Consider the following 19,848-nt stretch of genomic DNA (forward strand, 5'->3'; position numbering starts at 1 on the left):
GGAGAGGGTGAGTGTGAGTGGTGAGGGGTCTGTGGTGAGTGTGAGTGGTGAGTGTGAGTGTTGAGAGAGTGGTGAGGGAGAGTAAGGGAGAGTGGTGAGGGTGAGTAGTGGTGGTGAGGGTGAGTAGTGAGTAGTGAGGGTGAGTGATGAGGGTGAGTGAGTGTTGAGGGTGAGTGGGGAGGGTGAGTGGTGAGGGTGAGTGGTGAGTAGTGAGGATGATTGGTGAGGGTGAGTGGTGAGCGGGAGTGGTGAAGGAGAGGGGTGAGTGGTGAGTGGTGAGAGTGAGTGGTGAGGGTGAGTGGTGAAAGTGAGTGGTGCAGGTGAGGGTGAGTGGTGAGGGTGAGTGAGTGGTGAGGGTGAGTGGGGAGGGTGAGTGTTGAGAGAGTGGTGAGGGAGAGTGGTGAGGGAGAGTGGTGATTGTGAGTAGTGGTGGTGAGGGTGAGTAGTGAGTAGTGAGGTTGAGTAGTGAGGGTGAGTGAGTGGTGAAGGTGAGTGGGGAGGGTGAGTGTGAGTGTGAGTGGTGAGCGATAGTGAGTGGTGAGTGATAGTGAGTGGTGAGTGGTGAGGGAGAGTGGTGATGGTGATTAGTGAGGGTGAGTGAGGAAGAGTGGTGAGGGTGAGTGGTGAGGGGTGAGTGGTGAAGATGAGTGGTGAGAGAGAGTGGTGATGGAGAGTGGTGAGGGAGAGTGGTGATGGTGAGGGTGAGGATGGTTGGTGAGGGTTAGTGGTGAGCGTGAGTGGTGGGGGAAAGGGGTGAGTGGTGAGAGTGAGTGGTGAGGGAGAGTGGTGAGGGTGAGTAGTGTTAGTGAGAGTGAGTAGTGAGTGGTGAGGGTGAGTGTTGAGGGTGATTAGTGAGTAGTGAGGGTGAGTGGTGAGGGTGAGTGGTGAGTGGTGAGCGTGAGTGGTGAGTGGTGAGGAGTGAGGAAGAGTGGTGAGAGTGAGTGGTGAGTAGTGAGAATGATTGGTGAGGGTGAGTGGTGAGCGTGAGTGGTGAGGGAAAGGGGTGAGTGGTGAGAGTGAGTGGTGAGGGAGAGTGGTGAGGGTGAGTAGTGTTGGTGAGGGTGAGTAGTGAGTGGTGAGGGTGAGTGGTGAGGGTGATTAGTGAGTAGTGAGGGTGAGTGGTGAGGGTGAGTGGTGAGGGTGAATGGTGAGTAGTGGGAATGATTGGTGAGGGTGAGTTGTGAGCGTGAGTGGTGAGGGAGAGGGATGAGTGGCGAGGGTGAGTGGTGAGGAAAAGGGGTGAGTAGTGAGGGAGAGGGGTGAGTGGTGAGGGTGAGTGTGAGTGGTGAGTGGTGAGATGTGAGTGGTGAGGGTGAGGGTGAGTTGTGTGGGTGAGTGGTGGTGGTGAGGGTGAGTGGTGAGTGTGAGTGGTGGTGGTGAGGGTGAGTGGTGAGGGTGAGTGGTAGTGGTGAGGGTGAGGATGAGTGGTTAGCATGAGTGGTGAGCGTGAGTGGTGAGGGAGAGGGGTGAGTGGTGAGGGTGAGTGATGAGAGAGAGTGGTGAGGGAGAGTGGTGAGGGAGAGTGGTGGTGGTGAGGGTGAGGATGGTTGGTGAGGGTGAGTGGTGAGCGTGAGTGGTGAGGGAGAGGGGTGAGTGGTCAAGGTGAGTGGTGAGGGCTCTGGGTGAGTGGTGATGGTGAGTGGTGAGCGTGAGTGGTGAGTGGTGAGGGTGAGTGGTGAGGGTGAGTGGTGAGGGTGAGTGGTGAGTAGTAGGGATGATTGATGAGGGTGAGTGGTGAGCGTGAGTGGTGAGGGAGAGGGGTGAGTGTGAGTGGTGAGGGGTCTGTGGTGAGTGTGAGTGGTGAGTGTGAGTGTTGAGAGAGTGGTGAGGGAGAGTAAGGGAGAATGGTGAGGGTGAGTAGTGGTGGTGAGGGTGAGTAGTGAGTAGTGAGGGTGAGTGAGTGGTGAGGGTGAGTGGGGAGGGTGAGTGGTGAGGGTGAGTGGTGAGTAGTGAGGATGATTGGTGAGGGTGAGTGGTGAGCGGGAGTGGTGAGGGAGAGGGGTGAGTGGTGAGTGGTGAGAGTGAGTGGTGAGGGTGAGTGGTGAAAGTGAGTGGTGGTGGTGAGGGTGAGTGGTGAGGGTGAGTGAGTGGTGAGGGTGAGTGGGGAGGGTGAGTGTTGAGAGAGTGGTGAGGGAGAGTGGTGAGGGAGAGTGGTGATTGTGAGTAGTGGTGGTGAGGGTGAGTAGTGAGTAGTGAGGTTGAGTAGTGAGGGTGAGTGAGTGGTGAGGGTGAGTGGGGAGGGTGAGTGTGAGTGTGAGTGGTGAGCGATAGTGAGTGGTGAGTGATAGTGAGTGGTGAGTGGTGAGAGAGAGTGGTGATGGTGATTAGTGAGGGTGAGTGAGGAAGAGTGGTGAGGGTGAGTGGTGAGGGGTGAGTGGTGAAGATGAGTGGTGAAAGAGAGTGGTGATGGAGAGTGGTGAGGGAGAGTGGTGATGGTGAGGGTGAGGATGGTTGGTGAGGGTTAGTGGTGAGCGTGAGTGGTGAGGGAAAGGGGTGAGTGGTGAGAGTGAGTGGTGAGGGAGAGTGGTGAGGGTGAGTAGTGTTAGTGAGAGTGAGTGGTGAGGGTGAGTGTTGAGGGTGATTCGTGCGTAGTGAGGGTGAGTGGTGAGGGTAAGTGGTGAGGGTGAGCGTGAGTGGTGAGTGGTGAGGAGTGAGGAAGAGTGGTGAGAGTGAGTGGTGAGTAGTGAGAATGATTGGTGAGGATGATTGATGAGCGTGAGTGGTGAGGGAGAGGGGTGAGTGTTGAGGTGGAGAGTGTGAGTGGTGAGTGGTGAGTGTGAGTGGTGAGTGGTTAGCGTGAGTGGTGAGAGTGAGTGGTGAAGGTGAGTGGTGAGTGTTGAGGTGGAGAGTGTGAGTGGTGAGGGTGAGTGGTGAGAGGTGAGAGTGAGGGGTGAGGGTGAGTGCTGAGTGGTGAGGTGGAGAGTGTGAGTGGTGAGTGGTGAGGGTGAGTGGTGAGTGGTGAGAGTGAGTGGTGAGGTTGAGTGGTGAGTGGTGAGGTGGAGAGTGTGAGTGGTGAGTGGTGAAGGTGAGTGCTGAGTGGTGAGAGTGAGTGGTGAGGGTGAGTAGTGAGTAGTGAGGGTGAGTGGTGAGGGTGAGTGGTGATGGTGAGTGGTGAGGGTGAGTGAGGATGAGTGAGTGGTGAGGGTGAGTGGTGAGGGGTGAGTGGTGAGGATGAGTGGTGAGAGAGAGTGGTGATGGAGAGTGGTGAGGGAGAGTGGTGGTGGTGAGGGTGAGGAAAGTTGGTGAGGATGAGTGGTGAGCGTGAGTGTTGAGGGAAAGGGGTGAGTGGTGAGAGTGAGTGGTGAGGGAGAGGGGTGAGTGGTGAGTGGTGAGGGTGAGTGGTGAGCATTAGTGGTGAGGGTGAGTGGTGAGTAGTGAGGGTGAGTGGTGAGGGAGAGGGGTGAATGGTGAGGGTCAGTGGTGAGTGGTAAGAGGTGAGTGGTGAGGGTGAGTGGTGAGGGTGAGTTGTGGGGGTGAGTGTGAGTGGTGAGGGGTCTGTGGTGAGTGTGAGTGATGAGGGGTCTGTGGTGTGAGTGATGAGTGGTGAGGTGGTGAGTGGTGAGTGGTGAGGGTGAGGGTGAGTGGTGAGCGGTGAGAGTGAGTGGTGAGTGTGAGTGGTGAGGGTGAGTGGTGAGGGTCAGTGGTGAATGGTGAGAGGTGAGTGGTGAGGGTGAGTTGTGAGGGTGAGTGTTGAAGGTGAGTGAGTGGTGAGGGTGAGTGGTGGTGGTGAGGGTGAGTGGTGAGTGTGAGTGGTGGTGGTGAGGGTGAGGATGATTGGTGAGGGTGAGTGGTGAGTGTTGAGAGAGTGGTGAGGGAGAGTGGTGAGAGAGAGTGGTTAGGGTGAGTAGTGGTGGTGAGGGTGAGTAGTGAGTAGTGAGGGTGAGTGGTGAGGGTGAGTGGTGAGGGTGAGTGGTGAGGGTGAGTGGTGAGTGTGAGTGGTGAATGATAGTGAGTGGTGAGTGAGAGTGGTGAGTGAGAGTGGTGAGGGAGAGTGGTTAGGGTGAGTAATGGTGGTGAGGGTGAGTAGTGAGTAGTGAGGGAGAGTGGTGATGGTGAGGGTGTATATATGTTTGCCTATGATGACAGCAGTACATGCTGACATTTTGTATGTTAAATGTGTAATGCGAGGTTGAATGGGGTTCCTGCTGGACTCTGGCCCAATCACACGACCCGGGGTATTGGAGGTTGAGCCAGCAGGGCAGTGGGAGAAGAGCGGATCTGACAATCCGGAGGGGAGGAGTCAGGGTCACGTGAGAGAGAGGTTATAGAGGGGAGCCCGGAAGAGATCAGGGACAGTCGATGGAGTGAAGAGGCGAGACCACGTTGGGTGGCCGCCGCGCCATCAGCCACGTGGCTGATGGGGGCTTGGCACACCGTCGGCCAGGGTGTGTGGAGCGAGAGAAGAGTGTGCGGGGCACACGGGGCCAGCGGGGTGGCCAGCAGAGTGTGCGGGGCACACGGGGCCAGCGGGGTGTCTAGCGGAGCGTGCGTGGCACGCGAGTGGAGCGTGCGTGGCATGGGAGAGGAGACGCTGGTCCCTTGTCAGGACCAGCGGAGTGAGGAGGAAGCGAGTGAGCGGGGCGTGTGAGAGACGACGCTGGTCCGAGGAGGAGGCCAGCGGGTTGCGGAGGAGAAGAACCCAAATAAAGGACAAACGGAGACTTACATCGCCTGCAGAGTCCTTTATTACAAATGTAAAAGCTAAATGTGTGAATGTGTGTGTCTGTTGGAAATGTTAAGCAAACTTGGCGACAGGCAGTATATTAAACGGGAATAGGGCGATTCTAAAGGAATCTACAACCTTCGATTCCATTGCGCGATTTAAAGAATCGATTCTTGGCGTGCTTGGGTTTAATTTTTATTAATGAGTTTTCTTTTCATTTGTATATGTTATGTGTTAAAGTTTTCAGGAGTATTTAATTATATTTCCCCGGTCAACGCCGGATATTTCCAATTCGTAGCAGTTAATATCAACTCTATAACCAACTTATATTAAACGGGAATAAGCCGATTCTAAATGAATCTACAACCTTCGATTCCTTTTCGCGATTCAGAGAATCGATTCTTGGCGCGGTTGGGTTTAAAATTTTAATTACACAGTTGTATTTTCATTGGTATGTTATGTTTTAAAGTTTTCAGAATATTTTTAATGTATTTTTCCCCCGGGCAATGCTGGGTATATCGAGTTTATAGCACAAAGTCTTTGCCTGACAAGTGTGGGGTGTCGAGGCCTAGTACCATGCAGAGCCTCCGGCCTCGCCTAGATTGCCCACCTGGCCGAGGCTGAGTGCTGGGGCCGCTACCCCCCCCCCCCCCCCGCGCTAGAATAATACTGTCTAATCGCTATAATTTTATTATCTACCGACCCTATAATAGTAATTGCACACATTGGGGTGGGGGGGAGTGAAGAGGACGTGAAACTTTGATGAATTTACCTTAGCGTCGCGTGTTAATGCGTGTGCATATTTTTAACGGGAATTAAAAATGGCGTCCACCCCGCAGCGACGGCGTTGCTGCCCGTTGCCAGGGGCAACCGCCCGTTGCCAGGGGCAACCGCCCTCGCGCATGCGCAAATGCGTGCTTTGTCACGTGCCGGTCGGCAAACGTATATAAATAAATAAAGAGAAATCCACTAAATCGATAATCGGACCGATTTAAAGTTTAGGAACGAAAAATCGGAAATGCCTATTCCCACCGCGGGGCCGGGGGCGTGCCCACCGGCAAAATTTTATCTCGGCAAACCCCACGGTCCGAGAGCCAAATTCCCCGCAAGTGAGCGTACGCAGATGGACGGACAGACAGACAGACAAAAAATGACTTTTATAGGTTAGATGGTGGATTTGAAACAACGCTCAGACCTGGCACTAACTCTGAAATGAAGGTTGACAACCAGTGGATCGTTCCCTACTGCCCTCTTCTGTGCAAGATCTTTGAGGCCCACATTAATGTGGAATTCTGCAATTCTGTGAAAGCCATCAAATATGTGTGCAAATACATCAACCAAGATTCTTACATGGCCGTGTTTGCCTTACAAAAAGAGGGGCAAAGTGTGGATGAAGTTCAGCTTTTTGTCACAGGAAGATACATCAACACCAATGAGGCCATTTGGAGAATTCTTGGCTTCCCCATCCATGAGCGTTCTCCCACAGTGGTCAATTTGGCAGTTCACCTCGAAAATGGTCAACGCATCTACTTCACCGAAGGAAATGCCCAAGAACAGGCCCTGGCTCCACAAGATACAACCCTGATGGCGTTTTTTGTTTTGTGCCAAAGTGACCCATTTGCTGCCAACCTGCTCTACCATAGAGTTCCCTCCTACTATACATGGACTGCTCAAAAGAAATGGAAGCGACGTGCTGGTGACGGTGAATCTGATGCCTTGGGAAGAGTCTACACAGTTCATCCCAAGAATCAGGAGTGCTACTTTCTGCGAATGCTTCTCCATGTTGTAAAAGGGCCAAAATCTTTCCAAGACCTCAAAACAGTGGAAGGAGTTGTTTGTGAAACATACAGGGAAGCTTGCAATCTTCGTGGAATTCTTGAGGATGATCAGCATCTTGATAAAGCTATGACAGAATCTTCTGTTAGTCCAGTCCCTTTCTCAACTCAGTGAGGACATCCTCCACAGAGCTCAACAAGAAAATCCCAACCTCGAGGTGAACTTTTCTGATGTCATCTTTAACCAGGCCCTCATCCTCCTTGAAGACAAACTTTGCTCCATTGCTGGAAAAGACCTCAACTCTTTCGGACTACCAACACCCTCCAGGGACAACCTGCATGCCCTTGCCCAAGAGATCGTACGTGAAATATCCTATGATGGTTTAGAGCTTCTAAAATTTATTGAGGAGAATGAACCAAAGCTGATGGATGCACAAAGAGAAGCCTACAGGAAAATCTTGGAAGACATTGAGTCAAAAAATGGAGGCATGTTTTTCCTTGATGCACCTGGCGGTACTGGGAAGACCTTTGTTCTCAACCTGCTCCTGGCTAAGGTTCGCCAGAGGCAGAAAATTGCTCTGGCTGTGGCATTGTCAGGGATTGCATCGACTCTGCTTATTGGAGGAAGAACTGCCCATTCCACATTCAAGCTTCCATTAGATCTTTCCCGACAAGAAAACCATGTTTGCAATATTTCAAAGGGGACTGCCCTTGCACAAGTCCTGGTTAATTGTAAATTAATAGTGTGGGATGAATGCACCATGTCCCACAACGGAGCATTTGAGGCTGTCAACACAACTTTGCAGGACCTCGCAACAATTCCAGGATTATGGGTGGTGTAACTTTTCTCACGGCTGGTGACTTCTGACAAACCTTACCTGTAGTACTTCGAGGGACTAAAGCTGATGAGTTAAATGCCTGCATCAAGTCTTCATTCCTCTGGAGGCACGTAATGAAACTGAGACTAACTACAAACATGCGTGTATATCTCCATGGAGACCAAGAAGCAGGAAACTTTGCTGAAGCTCTCCTTGATATTGTAAATGGCAGAATTCTTGCTGACGGCACAGATGGACTTATCACCATGTCTAAAGGCATCCTTTCCACTTCGGAAGAGGAACTGGAGGAAAAAGTGTACCCAAACATGCAACAACACTTTCAATATGTTGTCTGGCTAGAGGAGAGGGCCATTTTGGCTCCAATAATGATGCCGTTCACAGAATTAATTCCATGTTGTTGCAGAAATTATCTGGAGAGAGCAAGTCCTACAAATCTATTGACACAGTGTTGGACCATGATCAAATTGTTCACTATCTAGTTGAATTCTTGAATTCTCTGCAGCTCCCGGGTGTACCACCACACAACTTGCTACTACAAATTGGGGCACCTGTCTTGCTATTGAGAAACTTGGACCCATCTAGACTATGCAATGGCACAAGGTTAATTTTTAAATAATTACATTCTAATGTTATCAAAGCTACAATCATTACAGGCAATTCTAAAGGTGAAGACGTCTTTATCCCTCGCATACCTATAATCCTAAATGACACAGTCTTTGAATTTAAGAGGCTTCAATTCCCCATCCAGCTCAGCTTTGCCATGTCCATTAACAAGGCGCAAGGACAATGGGACTGAATTTGGCAACTCAGTGCTTTTCTCATGGACAACTTTATGTTGGATGCTCTCGTGTAGGCAGTGAAAAATATTTACACTACTTTGCACTAGCAGGCAGGACCAGAAATATTGTTTACAAAGAAGCTTTGATAGGGGGGTGTTGGTCAGCAAAAAGTGGCAGTTTTTACCTGTCGGCGATATTGCAGTCAGCGGTTGTTTGTGGCACCGCCCGTGCGCTGTTGTTCTTTCGCCTCGGATCTTACATGCCCTACTTCCCTTCTCCCCATTTCCCCCTTTTTCCTATTACAAGTTATATAGTCTGTGTTTTTTGTAGTGCCTTACTATAGTACAAATAAATACGTGCTTTTCTACCATTGACCATCTACTTATGACTCATTGGATTCGATAAAAGACAAAGGCATGTACATGTTATGTAGTAGTACAGAGTTAGCCTGATAACTTTAATCTAAATTGTTTTATGGTTGTTATTGTTAGACTTGCATCCCACTGGGATTTTTGCGCACAGCGTTGAAATGCGGTGCTTTTTCTGGAAGACTTTGCTGTTTTTTCCTGGATGTTTCTGTCACGCGTCGTCACTTTAAGATGTTCTTTGTTAATGTTTTTGTTTGTTGCGGTTGCACCTGAGTCAAGAGCTGTATAAAAAGGCACTAAATAAATGTTAACGACAATTAAATACATGTTTCTGTTTGTCTTCTTGCGTATGGCACTTTTGGAGAGCTAAATGTCAATGTTCAGGTCTGCTGGCAACGAAAGGGCTTCAGGAGAGAGCTTATGCAAGTCCTGTTATTCCTACATTGAAGAGACAGAGACCACACTGGCTTATTATGTGGTCCATCATTTGGGTTCACAGTTCCATTGCTTATTTAGTATTACAGTTTTTATTCTATTAAACACGTTAAATTCATACACAAATACTTTTTACGTACATTAAACTTTTTGTATTTGTGTATGTAATATATGTACTACCACACTCGGTATGTACTGCTTTCATCACAGCAGGAACCACCACACTCGGTATGTACTGCTGTCATCATAGGTATCAACACAGTCAGTATGCATTGCTATAGTGATAGCAGGTACCACCACAGTCGGTATGCACTTCTGTCATCATAGCAGGTACCATCAGTCAGTGTGCACTGCTGTTATCATTGCAGGTACCACCACAGCAGTATACACTTCTGTGGTGAGGGTGAGTGGTGAGCGTGAGTGGTGAATGGTGATGGTGAGTGGTGATGGTGAGTGGTGAGGGTGAGTGGTGAGTAGTGAGGGTGAGGGGTGAGTGGTGAGTGGTGAGGGTAAGTGGTCAGGGTGAGTGGTGAGTGGTGAGGCTGATTGGTGAGGATGAGTGGTGAGAGGTGAGTAGTGAGGGTGAGTGGTGAGCGTGAGTGGTGAGCGTGAGGGTGAGTGGTGAGGGTGATTGGTGAGGATGAGTGGTGAGTGGTGAGTAGTGAGGGTGAATGGTGAGCGTGAGTGGTGAGCGTGAGGGTGAGTGGTGAGAGTGTGTGGTGAGGGTGAGTGGTGAGGGTGAGTGGTCAGGGTGAGTGATCAGGGTGAGTGGTGAGCGTGGGTGGTGAGTGGTGAGGGTGAGTGGTGAGGGTGAGTGGTGAGGGTGAGGGTGAGGGTGAGTGGTGAGCGTGAGTGGTGAGTGGTGAGGGTGAGTGGTGAGGGTGAGTGGTGAGTGGTGAGGGTAAGTGGTGAGCGTGAGTGGTGAGTGGTAATTTGGTGAGGGTGAGTGGTGAGGATGAGTGGTGAGGATGAGTGGAGATGGTGAGTAGTGAGGATGAGTGGTGAGGGGTGAGTGGCGATGGTGAGTGGTGATGGTGAGTGGTGAGTGGTGAGGGTGAGTGGTGAGTGGTAGTGGTGAGGGTGAGTGTTGAGGGTGAGTGGCGAGACTGAATGGTGAGGGTGAGGGGTGAGGGTAAGTGGTGAGGGAGATTGGTGAGTGGTGAGTTGTGAGGGTGAATGGTAAGGGTGAGTGTGAGTGGTGAGGGTGAGTGGTGAGGATGAGTGGTGAGGGTGAGTTGTGAGTGGTGAGGGTGAGTGGTGAGTACAGTCAACATGCAATGCTATCATAATAGCAGGTACCACCACAGTATGTATTGCTGTTGTCATAGCAGGTGCCACCACACTCGGTATGTACTGCTGTCATCATAGCAGGTACCACCACCACAATATGTACTCCTCTCATCAAAGCAGATACCACCACAATATGCACTGCTGTAATCATAGCAGGTACCACCACAACAGTATGCACTGCTGTAATCATAGTATGTACCACCACAGCAGTATGCACTGCTGTAATCATAGAAGCTACCACCACAGTCAGTATGCACTGCTCTAATCATAGCAGGTATCACCACAGCAGTATGCACTGCTGTAATCATAGCAGGTACCACCACAATATGCACTGCTGTAATCATAGCAGGTCCCACCAGTCACTATGCACTGCTGTAGTGATAGCAGGTACCACCTCAGTCGGTATACACTGCTGTAGTGATAGTAGATGCTGCTATCGAATTGGTAGATACTGCTATTTCGTCACTTTAAGATGTTCTTTGTTCATGTTTTTGTTTGTTGCGGTTGCACTAAATAAATGTTAACTACAATTAAATACATGGTTCTGTTAGTCTTCTTGCGTATGGCACTTTTGGAGAGCTAAATGTCAATGTTCAGGTCTGCTGGCAACGAAAGGGCTTCAGGAGAGAGCTTATGCAAGTCATGTTATTCCTACATTGAAGAGACAGAGACCACACTGGCTTATTATGTGGTCCATCATTTGGGTTCACAGTTCCATTGCTTATTTAGTACAAGCTTTGATTTTAAGGGCCTGTAGCTCTGATGAATACCAAGCGAACGGGTGGCTGGCTGAAATTAAACGGGACCTAAGTGGAGCCATGGAATTGAGAAGGTCAGAGAGTTACTGTTATACTGAAGCACATCTTCATCAATACGGAGTAGACTGGGCTCTGATAAAATCAAGATAGATAAAGCATCAGTAAGTGCAGTTGGACTAAGTGATTTCAAATTATAAAAGGAGATCCGACTATATGAATGAGCAGGGCGAAATAATGACATTTCAAAGAACACTGAAGTGGTCAGATAGACTCACAATTCAGACGCGATTCGTCCACTAGGAACGTTGGGGCGCTGCACCACAAAGCAGCTGGAGATGTAAAATTATTTTTCTAATAAAAAATACTTTTACAGTGAGGTAAAAAAGTATTTGATCCCCTGCTGATTTTCTACGTTTGCCCACTGACAAAGAAATGATCAGTCTATAATTTTAATGGTAGGTTTATTTGAACAGTGAGAGACAATAACAACTAAATAATCCAGAAAAACGCATGTCAAAAATGTTATAAATTGATTTGCATTTTAATGAGGGAAATACGTATTTGACCCCCTCTCAATCAGAAAGATTTCTGGCTCCCATGTGTCATTTATACAGGTAACGAGATGAGATTTGGAGCCCACTATTAAAGGGATTGCTCCTAATCTCAGCTTGTTACCTGTATAAAAGACACCTGTTCACAGAAGCAATCAATCAATCAGATACCAAACTCTCCACCATGGTCAAGACCAAATAACTTTCCAAGGATGTCAGGGACAAGATTGTAGACCTACACAAGGCTGGAATGGGCTACAAGACCATCGCCAAGAAGCTTGGTGAGAAGGTGACAACAGTTGGTGCGATTATTCGCAAATGGAAGAAACACAAAATAACTGTCAATCTCCCTCGGCCTGGGGCTCCATGCAAGATCTCACCTCGTGGAGTTGCAATGATCATGAGAACGGTGAGGAATCAGCCCAGAACTACACGGGAGGATCTTGTCAATGATCTCAATGCAGCTGGGACCATAGTCACCAATAAAACAGTTGGTAACACACTACGTCGTCAAGGACTGAAATCCTGCAAGCGCTCACAAGGTCCCCCTGCTCAAGAAAGCACATATACATGCCCGTCTGAAGTTTGCCAATTAACATCTGAATGATTCAGAGGACAACTGGGTGAAAGTGTTGTGGTCAGATGAGACCAAAATGGAGCTCTTCGGCATCAACTCAACTCGCCGTATGTGGAGGAGGAGGAATGCTGCCTATGACCCCAAGAACACCATCCCCACCGTCAAACATGGAGGTGGAAACATTATGCTTTGGGGGTGTTTTTATGCTAAGGGGACAGGACAACTTCACCGCATCAAAGGGACGATGGACGGGGCCATGTACCGTCAAATCTTGGGTGAGAACTCCTTCCCTCAGCCAGGGCATTGAAAATGGGTCGTGGATGGGTATTCCAGCATGACAATGACCCAAAACACATGGCCAAGGCAACAAAGGAGTGGCTCAAGAAGAAGCACATTAAGGTCCTCCTGGTGGCCAACTACAAAAAACGTCGGACCTCTGTGATTGCCAACAATTAAAATGCAAATCAATTTATAACATTTTTTACATGCGTTTTTCTGGATTTTGTTGTTGTTATTCTGTCTCTCACTGTTCAAATAAACCTACCATTAAAATTATAGACTGATCATTTCTTTGTCAGTGGGCAAACGTACAAAATCAGCAGGGGATCAAATACTTTTTTTCCCTCACTGTATATAAATTGTTTTGTTGTGTTTAAAATAAGTATAATTATTCTTTCAACGTGACTTGCCTAATGAAGATAACATTTTTAGTCGTTCATATGAGAAACCGCTGCAACACAGTCTCATTTGTGCCTTCACAGCCGCCCAGAGGCGGCTGCCATTAGCTTCGCATCTTAGCCACGCCGTTTGAGACCCATTCAGGGCGGTGAAAAAGGCATCCATGGCTGTAATTACTATATTAATATAGTGGTGGCGGGAAAGCCTTTTGTGTAGGTACGACCTAAATGTCTCTTATTGTACAGTATGCAGTGTCTTGGGTGCCTTGGCTAATTTGTTGAGTCGTGTCAGCTTATTTTTTATTGTTCTTTAGGTTTTGGCAGTGTCAAAGGGGTTGTGTAGTGAAGACTTGAGGGTCATGGGGACAGAATTTTAGTGCTTTGTTATTTTGTTTCGTATTGTTTCTAAATGCACACCGTTGGTAGATAAGACAGTTATATCACCTTCACATGAAGGCAAATAACATGACGAGATTTTTCTTAATTAGAACACCATATTTTGAGAGGTCACTCACAACAGCCCCAGCTTGTGGAAATGTCACGAGCCGCCACTGCTCACATCTGACAGATATTACGCACGTGAAGAGCAGTAGAGCAAACCAAAACTTCCAATGGAGTACAAGAAATGTCCGTTCTCAAATACTGTTTTTTTTTACATAACACTTATAAACACATCCTTTTAGGATAGTTTTGTTTCATCAGCATATGGTAAATGTTTTTTTATGTTATAAAAATTTAATCTGCATGTTAAAGCAATAGTTTTAATTTGAGATTGACGTATGTATGTTGAACTTCTTTCACACCATACATAGCCAACCGTGGTAATTGGAGGCGCTCACGAAGTTTTCAGGACCGTATTCTCAAAACTCAGCAAATGCCTACTGCGATACTTGGGAGATTGTTGAAAATATTAAAACCCCAGACATTCAGTAGCACTTTGAGGAATGAGTGATTACATTCTGGATTTATTAGGCACACATATGATTACAAGCAACACCACTTGGTTACAAAAACAATAAACACAGATATAAGAACTGTGTTATTAAAAACAGATTAAAATAACCTCACCCATAGCACAGCCTAAATGTAGATTATAAACACCTTAAAGTTTCAAACTATGACCTGGAACGGAACATAGTGTAACCAAAATTATGGAATCCTAAAAAGTTAAATTTTCTATATTTTTGACCACTATTTTTTCTGATCATAGTAGCACAAATGTATGACGAATAGTGTTTACGTACTGGCTTTTCCATATGCATAGGCTTTTTCTTTAGATTAGCTAATGACATCTTGTTACATATAATTTATTTACTCGTGGTCATTCCTTTCAGACACTGCTGCAGGCTAATTAACTTCGCCCTTAACCCATAACGATAATATTAATATATTGCTATGATTAACAATATAACTTGTATTTATAAGTCAACTCATAACAGCAACCGCACCCCAAAACAGCATGCGCTAACGAAGACAGTTGTACTAGGTGATAGATTGTTTGTAAGCTAGGAGACAGGATGAGGGGCATGAGGAGCACAACGATAGAAGACGACGGGGCCATGACGAGTGGGCACAGACAACTTGGACAGACAGGCAGGGGAGACAAGGTAAGTTGAGTTCTGGGCGTGAATGAGGGGGGGGGGGGTGTTGGTAATTAAAATTATGGTTGATGACTATGATTAACATTTTAATAAGCTACTGTTTCACAATGTTAATGCGAATGTTTTTTTCAAGTCTTCCTTGATCTGTTTATCTGTATCGATCTCCTTCCATGCATTAGGAATATCTTCTGGTGAAACATTATGTCTTTCAGCAAATTTTCTATTGTATTTGCAGAACACGATCTTCTAGAAAGTCGTGGCCTCTAGGCTGGTGTCTGGCTGACACTGCTTCTCACAGCCAGCCAGGCTCTTGTAGAACTCGATGTGCGGTTGCACAGGGAGACGACTCAACCACGCCGCGCACTCGGCGTCACTGGCGACACTGAACCCTTGAAAAAATTTCCTCTTGAGCAGAGTCCAAAGAACTCTTGAGTTCTTCCGAAAATTGTTTGACGCTTTCTTTGTCTTTTAACGATAAAGACCCAACTATGTCAATTAAATATTTATTGATAATAATGTACTTGAGTAGACACTCGCCCAAGCTGTCTGCGAATTCCAAAAGTGTGGTAGGAGTGCCTATTTGTTTTGTGCCAGTGTCCACAGATTGTTTCACTTCATTAATCAGATTGCTCAAAATGGCGCTTGAGAGATGGTACATCTGAGAGCGTGACCCATTCTTACTCTGGCAGTGCTTTATGACCTGAGCCTTTATCCATTCCTTTGTATAATCTGCATAATTGTTTATGTATCTGTCGTAATTTTCAAAGTCGTCTTCATCCAATAAATGCAGTAGCATTGCCAGTTGAAGGTGTTTTAGGCTCGAAAACGTAGGGCCACCGCTATCGCTCTTCACATTCGTTGCAACATCCATCCCCTACAGCCTCCAGCAGAAACGGCTTCAGACACTCCTTGATAAAATAGCTCCTTAAAAATAACAAAATATGACTCCTTAATTGTATTCATCTTAATATTTGGATCATTGTTGTAATAACAAATATCATGTTGTTTTTGCCAAGTTACTATGGCATGAAAACAAATGAATACCATGACATCTATTGCAAATTCTTTGCTAAATATTTGATTGTGCTGTTGTTCCAGTTCATTCCTGATGTGTTGCAGCAGATCGTTATTATAGGTTGAACAATAATCATTCATTTTTATTTTGTCCTCAATACACTTCATGCTGCTTTCAATAATAATACGTGAAACTTTGTTCAACTCGTACACGGTTGCATCTTTTGTCATTCTTATCGTATTCCAAATCTTCCTTAACATATTTACGTCTCTTCTTGAGTGCTCTGGTTTTAGTTGAAATTGGTTGTAAATTGTTTCAAAATATTTAGCAGGGCTTGCAAATGTACGCAATTTCATACCAGCAGCTCTCTCATGTTCTAACAAACTTGTACCCAGTGATTTATTCATATCGCTGTAAACATCGTGTCTAATCAATTTAAATTTTGGCAGGTGTGTAACCAATTTTGACCACATGTTGTTATATTCTGTTTTTAGACGTGTTTCGTCTAATTTAACTGTATCATTTTTGCAGTGCTGAAGAAGTTTACAGACTTCCGATCCAATTGTCTTTTTACTCTGGGTTTCAAGTTCATGAATGGAGTGTCCAGACTGTCTCCTACAAATCAACTCCAGGAATATATTCCAGACTTCCTCTTGCAACTTCATGCCAACTTGATTAGTGCTGATGTTGAAGTCCTCTTTGTATTTCTCAACTAAATGTACATTATTGCTTTTGTTTTCAAAGTAGCTTTTTATTTGTTTCTGTAAGTTGACTTTTCCTGTTGAAATCGTATCGATTAATTCAAGTTCCAACTGTTGAGGAAGTATCTGAAGATTTTCATATTTACAACTGTTTATATAATTCTTTCTCTCTTGTGTCCAAGAAATAATGTCATTACGAAATTCCCATTCCCAGCCTGTATAGTGAATGCACAGTTGGTTGTAAGCATTGGCAACCAAGCTGTTTTTGAAACTGAAAATAAACTTTTCTTTTTTCACTGCTTCCCAGATGCTTCCTATCCAAGTGCTGAACTCTGACAGTGTTGAGGCTCTCTGTGTTTTTGTTCTCTTTTTAATATACTCTATCAGGTGCTGTTTGAGGTGAAAAACCTGATCGCTGTATGCAGCACTGACTGAAGCCATTGGAGGGGTTCCATGCCAGAGGCCAGGAATGTACCAGTTGTCCTGACTCACGTCGTGCTCCATGACGTCGGTGAATTTACTGTAAGTGGACTCCTTGTGCTCCATTTTTGCAGCTGCCACCGTCATGGCATTCAGTTGATTCATAAGACAGTTCTTGTCTCTCATGTTCTTGCCAGAAGCTGCGACATCGCCAGAATTTTGATGCACAAATAGGCACTTTGGTTTTTTCCCGACTTCCGTCATTCGTAGAAATGCATGGACAACGATTTGCAGAACATTTTTAATTTCTTCGAAATTTTCCATTGCCAGATTAATGAGCGTGACATCGCTTAATCCAATAACCACCGTGGCCAGCTCATTGTCGTGCTCGTAGCTGTCATGAAGTGTTGCCAGCTCAGGGGCTTTCAGCCCTTCTGTGTCAATCACCAGGATGAAGTCACACTCCAGTTCTTGTTTCAGCTCATCGTCAATGCTGATGAGCTGCATGAAAGCCCCGCGTGTGCAGCGGCCCCTGCTCACTGCGAACTGAAGCCCAAACATGGTGTTGAGAAGCGTAGATTTGCCTGTGCTCTGCACCCCCAGCACGGTCAGTACAAACACACGGGGGTCTCGGCCGAGCCTAGCCCTCACTTCCTTAAGCACGTCGCTCACCCAGTCAATGGGAATACAGCCAACGTCTCCATCCATTAACTCCAAGGGAAACCCCTCCAAGAACAACTCTGCAGCAGCAGCTGGGAGTGTCGGTGCCTTGCGGTAGGCAGGTGCTTTGGTATTGGGCACTGCACATTTCTGAACTGCTTTAGTTGCTTCGTAAAACTGCCCAATTTCCCGTATGAAGTGTTCCAGTCCCAATGAACTGGACGACATTAATTCTTCAATTTCTTCCAATTTCTTTGCATTAATTTTTGAATCAACATCTAGATGGACGTATATTTTTTTGTATTCATCTCTTAACTTGGAATATGTAACTCTGGATAGATTATTTAGTTTTAATTGCATCCATCGAAGACCAAACATTTTCATTTCTATTGACTCGTTCAATATTAAATCAACAAACATTTTCATCACATCTGAAAAACCCTTTGTTTTCTGTTGTTTGCGAATGTCGGTTTGTTTGTTTTTATTTGCATTAATATAGTCATCGAAATTCTCATGTCCGATATTTTTCACTCGACTCTGTTCTTTGTTAGTCTCTGCCCAATTGTGCCACAGATTTGCTTGTAAAGGGAGATATCGTTGTTTACTTTCTTTCACGCGAGATTTTTCTATGATATCCATGATGCTGTTGACTTTTTCTTTGCTTTCTGTGCATTTACTTTCACATTCATCGATTCTGATATTTAAACTTCCAGCAACGTGAACCATGCCTTCTAATGTCTCGTGGTTTTCAGTAGATTGTAAAAAATGTGTAATATCAGAACGTAGTTTTTTAGTAAATGCTGCGTCATTGTGTCGCCCTTTCTTAATAAATGTTGCCTTTATTTTCAGCTGAGACAAAGTGTCGGTGATTACAGTTGTATTGCTGCTTCTGTTATTTATGTTCTGATTTGGTATTATAAACAACCGAGCCTTCGAATCGGAAAGAATATGCATTTCTTCTGCATCTATCTCTCTGTCAATGACAATGAACATGGCATTTGAGATTGCTTTCAAAAACTCAAGCTGAACTAAGTGATCGCGGGCATCACCACGGAGATTCAAAATGCTGAACTCTGTTTCAAAAACATCTATATTTGATTTCCCACAAGGACAGAACATCGCCATTTCAACTAGACCATCAGAACATTTTCGTGGGATATCATCACATTCCTTTTCCCGATGAACAAAGAAATCGTGTTTTTCATTGCTAAGAATTGAATTTAGCAATTTTGATTTTGAGACACTGCACTCTCCAATCCGAATGAATGAAATGAAAGGCATTTGTATGCTGACTAATGACTCCTCCATGCTGGATGCCTTTTTCTGTAGTTTCCAGTTTTTCACAATTTGTCTCAAGGCCCACAACATAAATGTGATGTTTCCTTTGCCAGAATCGGGAAGTAAGAGAGGCAAGGCAAACTGACACTGGGACATCTTCTGCATAAGCACCTGTTGTAAGAAGCTGTCAGCGCAGAGAAAAACCGCAGTTATCATGTCCAGTGGATTTATTAAATCGTCATCACCTGGATCTGCATCTTCCATTCTCCACTCGCCATATTCCGTGTTTCTTGCCCTGGGATTAGCCCTCATTATATTCCTTAGGAAATGTTGGGAAATTTCCTCGAGAGATTTGGGATATTCATCACAGCCAGTTATCCTCAAAACATAGTTTGTTGATATTTTTTTAGGGTAAAACTTGTCCAAAGTGAGTTTCTTCATAATAGTCTGAAATATTTCTTTCGAAGAGGCCATTTTGTGAACCTTGTCTTTATTACCACGCGGCTCGCTTCCTTCCAATATGCGGCCTCCTCTATTCCGTCCAAGAACACTGAAAAATAAACACGTCACATTACAATACAACGTTAGATAGTGTTTAGCAGAGTTTTGTCATCACTGGCTACAAGTTTCCATCTCCTCAGCAACCCATGACCACCACTCAAACTTGCAGTGCTGAACGGCTCTCCAGACCTCTGGGCGAGGATTGAGATATGATGTAGTTAATGGCATGTGATATTTTATCCAGGCTCATGTTATAGTTTACATTGTGGTTGGTAGATTTGCTGAGTAGCAGTTGATTCCGTAGTTTTTGTGGATTATCTTGGCCTACTGTAGCTGTTCATGGAATTTCTATGAATACCCAGAGTCCGAATAAACTGCCACAATTTTAAATCGGATTGAGAAAGCGACAGAGGTGCTTGGACTGACAGTGATGCAATGGGAAATAGGTGAGATGGAATATGTAATAATACAATAAAACAGCGACAGTAATGTGTATGCTATATTTAACAGCTTTGTTTATAAAATAATAGCAGCAGTACAACACATTCGGGCAAGGAGCAATTCCTGTTAAGTGCCGGTGAGTCGATTTAGCCTATTTGTAATAAGGGGAGATTGAAAGAGCCTCAATACTTATTGGGATCACTGAAAAATATGAGCAGGTGAGGGAAAGGAGTGTTTTAAAGGTGAGAATACCGAAGATATGGAGAGAGTGGTAGCAGTTTAAGAAGTCAAACAGAAAGTGTAGTATTGGTACTAATGTCGAAAACAAAAGGAAAACATTTAGGATTATATAAGACATCGGCATCATTTAGGGACAACGTTCAGGAGGATGTTAAAATAAGAATGATATAAATGTGTGATAATTCTAAATCAGACTGTGAAACTGTTTCAAAGTTAATTTAATAAACTGCATGCCATTACCATATAGAGTTTGTACGTAAGCACAACAACTAATGTTGC

General features: G+C 45.6%; 1 protein-coding gene across 1 annotated transcript; it reads right to left on the reverse strand.

Annotated features, from left to right (window-relative positions):
• Positions 1-14,559: 14,559 nt before the first annotated feature.
• Positions 14,560-18,906, reverse strand: LOC144949940 (interferon-induced very large GTPase 1-like). The gene is made up of 3 exons (XM_078879930.1): positions 18,040-18,906; positions 15,797-17,559; positions 14,560-14,659 (listed from the first exon to the last, which is right to left on the reverse strand). Exons 1-3 carry the CDS (start codon positions 18,859-18,861, stop codon positions 14,560-14,562), a joined length of 2,685 nt encoding a protein of 894 aa, XP_078736056.1. The 5' UTR covers positions 18,862-18,906.
• Between the last annotated feature and the right edge of the window lie 942 nt (positions 18,907-19,848).

Source organism: Lampetra fluviatilis, chromosome 55 (genome assembly GCF_964198595.1).
Source record: "Lampetra fluviatilis chromosome 55, kcLamFluv1.1, whole genome shotgun sequence".
NCBI lineage: Eukaryota > Metazoa > Chordata > Hyperoartia > Petromyzontiformes > Petromyzontidae > Lampetra > Lampetra fluviatilis.

Excerpts from the sequence above, each read along its gene's own strand:
- LOC144949940 (XM_078879930.1), bottom strand. The coding sequence starts at position 18,861 with ATGGCCTCTTCGAAAGAAATATTTCAGACTATTATGAAGAAACTCACT. Across the intron at positions 17,560-18,039 it reads ATATTCTTTCCGATTCGAAG|AAAACAAAGGGTTTTTCAGA; the intron begins GCTCGGTTGTTT and ends CGCAAACAACAG. Across the intron at positions 14,660-15,796 it reads ACAGAATATAACAACATGTG|TCGTCTCCCTGTGCAACCGC; the intron begins GTCAAAATTGGT and ends GGCGTGGTTGAG.